We start from the raw sequence: 4,912 nt of genomic DNA, 5'->3' as shown, positions 1-4,912 counted from the left end.
TACATTATATCAGCGGTCACCAGTGCCAAATCCTGAGCAGCCGACATGCTTCTGACCTGTCTCTAGGAAAAACCTACATAAGTTCCCGAGCTCAGAAGGAAGTTCTCACCATCCAACCTTTGACTGTCAGATGTATCGTCACAATAGTAGTGGATACGTCACATTCCAGAACCGCATGTATGCCGGGATTCGTAGTTTCATTCGTTGCAGTTAGAGGCACTGTGAGTGAGCGCACAACTACACTTCCCAGATGTCCCCGCGGTCAATGCGCTCCATAGTTGATGTCCTGTTTCCCCGGCAGATGGTGGCTGTGGCCGTGCACAGTGTCATCGCCAGCAGTTTAAGAGGATGAACTGAGCCGGGTCAGCAATGTTCGGGAGGTCTAGAAGCTGGGTGAGCGGCTCTGGCCGGTCCGGATCTAGTATTCATTCCCTGGACAGACTGAAGTAAGTGTGTGGAAAAGGAGTTCAGCTGTTACACCAGGTCACTTCTCTGGTTATCTGCTGAGCCTTCCTGATCTCTTCTGTTAATTTGAAATCGGCTTATCTTGCTGACCGGTGACATATCTGTGTCAGAGCAAGCAGATCTGCCTTTGTCAATGCTGCTAGAAGCTAACTCTGCTATGGAGCTTTGTCTAAGGCTTACCATACATATTACAATTTTACCATACAATCTTTGCACAATCACCTTTAGATTTACCATATCTATGTAATTTGGACTATCCAATCAATTTTTATTCAGGCAGACCCTTGCTAACATAGTTGTTGATACATCTAAAGCCTTGGTTCTCAACTGGTGGGCCGTGACCCAAAAGTGGGTCGCGACCCCATGTTCAGTGGGTCGCCGCGTGCCTTCCACTTTTCTAGGTGAGAGGCTCCTCTGCCTCCCCCTAGCGCAGCACTGTCAGTTCTCGTGCCAACAGCCATTCAAAATATGCTGCCCGGCGCCGAGTGTCAGCTTGAGGTGGGATGTGCAGAGGCTATGGCCGCGAGGGAGCTTCATCCATACGTGCATTGCTTACAGCTCCCTCGTGTGCCCTGTAGAGGTGCCTGGACCGGAGTGACATCACATTCTGGCTCCCGGAACCTCTACAGGGCACACAAGGGAATTGTAGAAGCAATGCACATATGAATGGAGCTCCATCACAGCACAGCAGCCCACATTAGACCCCCCAGGCTAAGGATCCACTCCAGTTCTTGTAAGGTAGGGAGACTGGGTGGATCTTAAAAGAAAAAGAAAAACAAATGTTTTTTTTGGGAGTGTATATGTGTGTGTGAGAGAATGTCTGTGAGTGTGAGAGATTGTGTCTGTGTGTGTATATGTCAGTGTTTTGAGACCCTCTTCACACTAGTACAATTAACGAAATGTACCAAGCAATTGCACCAACCGTGCATTCTGGTGCGGAAGGCGTGTTGCTTTGCCATTCATTTGATAGGTACCCCAAACGCACTTCCCACCCACAGTTCGTAAGCCCACAATGGAACGTGCAGTACCCTAATGCCGTGCGTTACATTTCAGTGTGACTTGGGTCGCAACTTAATGACCAAGGACAAATGTGGGTTCTGAGGTTACACAGGTTGAGAACCACTGATCTAAAGGACATTGTATAATTAGGTTGTAATGCAGGGATCCCAACCTGAAATAAGGGAGGTGCACTTCTCATTTCAGGGAGTTGCCCTCTGTCACCCCCCTCCCCTCTCCATGGGGGGGGGGGGTGTGCAGCAATGAGGAAGAGAGAACACCCCTGAAATGTGTTCTGACAGCTGCTGCCGTTAGGACAAAAAAAATGGCATAGGAACTAATAGGTGGTTTGCTATTTGCTATTACAATTTGCAATAGCCAATAGATAGCTGGCTATTGCACCCGCCCTCTTTGGGTGCAATCGCCGACGGCCCCCAATGTCAGAAAAAAAAAAGAAATCCAGACCGCACGGAAAGGTTTACTCTGCTAGAACCAGGAGAGTAAACCTTTCCGGGTGAAAATGTTTCTCTCCGGGTGTCCGGGAGCCGATATCTAATAGCAGGAGACTCCCGGAACATCTGGGAGAATTGAGATGTCTGGTAATGTTAGAATTTTGCTTGTTCAGGAAAAAAATGCTGTCCCACTCCTTTTGATTTCTTTACATCACTAGGGTTGAAAGTGATCGTTGATTCGACCCCATTAAATGTAAAATTGAATGAACGTTCCGAAAATGATTTTTTTTTTTTTTTTCATCAACGCTCTACTGGTGTATGGCCAGCTGTAGGCTCACTTTCAGGGTTATTCACAAAGCTGCTGAAGGCAGCTGAGTGAATAACCCAGCCGAAGTGAAGTGAGCCGAATGCTGTTCGGCTATTCAGTTCTGCTAGGTACGGCTGATTTCAGTTCAGCCGTACGTCGGCTGTCTTCACCTTCGGTGAGCCGAAGTGCAGAAGTAGATCGGCTGAGCCGAAGCTCCGGCAGCTCACTCGCTGCTGTTCGCCCCTATTCTCATAGAGGCTGAACGGCAGTAGGTGATTAGCCGAATGCCACTGAGGTACCAAGCAGAATAGAAAATAAGTAAAAATTAAAGTTGAAAAATTGTATTAAAATGTATGAAAATTAAAATAGTTTAAAGAAAAAAAAGAAAAAGAAAATGAAAAATAATAAAAAAAGACGGCAAAGATGCCAGCAAAAGAAAAACAATTGGGCGGAGCTAGCAGTGGCAGCTAGCTTCACCCAACTGTTTCCTATTGGCCGGCACCTGCTAGAGTCTTCTAGCAGGTCCCGACCAGTGAATAACAACTGGCTGGAGCTGGCCGTGATGTCACGGCTGACTCCGCCCAGCTGTTGATGTTTAATGACAGATCAGCGTCCCCAGGCCATTTGGGGACACTGATCTGTCATTACAACTGGCCAGAGCCAGCTGTGAGATCACAGCTGGCTCTGCCCTGCTGTCATTTGCGGGGCGATTGGCTGGCCTTCGCCCCTCTTCGTCTGTCACTTCGGCTCAGTGGAGCCAAAGCGTATGCCTTCGGCCCAGCTGAGCCGCTCGGCCGCCTTCTTCTGCTGTACAGGTTATTGTGAATAGCCCATACAGCAGCCCTTCGGTTCGACTGAACTGAAGGGCTCCAGCGGCCGAAGAGAGCCGAAGGATCAGTCGAAGCTATGGCTGTATCCTTTGGCTCAATAGTGAATAATCCCCTTTGTAACAGGTCTACCAATTTTCAGGCTCAGAGCATCTGAGTGACTATAGTCAAAGGGGAGATAAATGTGGCAGTTATCAGAAGTTATTAGCAACATGCATGCATGTATATGCATGTGCCCCATTGCTGTGGGTGCATGCATCTGCCCTGACGCTGTGAGTGCCTGGGTAAAGATTTAGAACCACTTTAAGGTTCTTAATCTGACAACTATCTGACTAATTGTCTTCTAACATACCGTCACAGTGGTAACAGTTTCATTGGACAGGAAATTAGGTTAAAATCTGCAATTGGTACCCAGATTGCAATAAAAAAAAAACCTGACTGGGGTTCTAGCCATCCTCTACACTACTAAAAAATGCATTTTTACTTCTATAATGTTTTTGCATATATAATATTTTAATTTACCGGTACTACACAAGCCTTTTTGTAATGTATTAACAAATTACCTTTCTAGCTTAGTCTGCAATCCGCATTCATTTTTACAAGCTTTCAAAAATGTAAACATGGCTTCCTTGTAAAGGGATATTTAATACTTTTGGAGTTTTATTTATTTATACGATTGTTTTTAAACTACACAACATAATAAAACATTTTTTTTAAATAAATAATTTACTGAAAGTTTAGCACAGCAATATCTTTTATCCAATGCTAGCTACTAGCAAAGTGTGCCCGTACGGCCTTCTGGAATGCAAAACATAAGCTACAGTAAGATGGCTGTGTGAGTGTTGGAGCAGGGAGGCACGTGTAGAGTGTTGATGGGGTGCACGAATAGAGGCATTTATTAATTCTGTTGCATGAACAGGAGCAGTGAGACAGATTGTGTGACAGACTTGCTACAAGGTTATAGACGGGTAAGATGCACACACCATGACAGAACCAGACACACGCACAGAGACAGTGTCAAGGCAAGACACCTGTGCATTGAACGGCATCAAGACCAGATGCGCATGCACAGATGGAGGGAGTCAAAGCCAGATATGTGCACATGTACAACGTCAAATCAGACACGTGCTCTCATTGCAGGCATATTTTAAAAATTTCCCATTCCTGTGAATATCAGGCACCTCCAGCTGTCTGCATGCTGCATTTTATTTCCTGTGTAGCACCCAAAAACCTGGGGCACTCTGTAATGCAAGTATTGATCAGCTTCCGTGATCCTTGGTTTTGACCTTGCTCCCTCCCACCTCATGCTCCTTACCGTAGCATATTGTTACATATAGTTACATTGTTGTTAAGGATGAATGAAGACACAGGTCCATCCAGTTCAACCTATAGTGTGGAAAATAATTATTTGATCCCCTGCAGATTTTGTAAGTTTGCCCACTTACAAAGAAATGGGCAAATGTATCTATCATATATCAATTTTATCATAGGTGTATTTTAAATGATAGAGACAGAATATGAACCAAAAATCCAGAAAACACACATGATACAAATGTTATAAATTGAGTTGCAGTTCAGTGAGTAAAAAAAGTATTTGATCCCCAAGCAAAACATGACTTAGTACTTGGTGGAGAAACCCTTGTTGGCAAGCACAGAGGTAAGACGTTTCTCAGGAGGGATTTTGTTCCACTCTTCTTTACAGATCTTCTCTAAATCCTTATGGTTTCTTTGGCTGCTACTTGCCAACTATCACTTACCTAGTGGAGGACCGATTGGCTTGCGACTCTTGTCTCACACCCCTGGGAGAGGGAACCATGGGTGCCGAGGTGTTCAGACACGGTGCCTGGTAGAAGTCCGGCCACTAT

General features: G+C 45.4%; 1 protein-coding gene across 1 annotated transcript in view; it reads left to right on the top strand.

The window, feature by feature from the left end:
* The first annotated feature begins 266 nt into the window (after positions 1–266).
* Positions 267–4,912, top strand: part of LOC108796011 (protein CLEC16A-like) — a 43,451-nt gene continuing 38,805 nt past the window's right edge. The window contains exon 1 of the mRNA XM_018567375.1: positions 267–446. Coding sequence (XP_018422877.1) covers positions 370–446 — 77 coding nt within the window. The 5' untranslated portion in view covers positions 267–369. The remainder of the gene's footprint in view (positions 447–4,912) is intronic.

Source organism: Nanorana parkeri, unplaced genomic scaffold (genome assembly GCF_000935625.1).
Source record: "Nanorana parkeri isolate BGI_ZX_2015 unplaced genomic scaffold, ASM93562v1 scaffold1038, whole genome shotgun sequence".
NCBI classification, from domain to species: domain Eukaryota; kingdom Metazoa; phylum Chordata; class Amphibia; order Anura; family Dicroglossidae; genus Nanorana; species Nanorana parkeri.
Note: the sequence above shows the minus strand (reverse complement) of the source record. Positions and strands in the feature narration are given on the sequence as shown.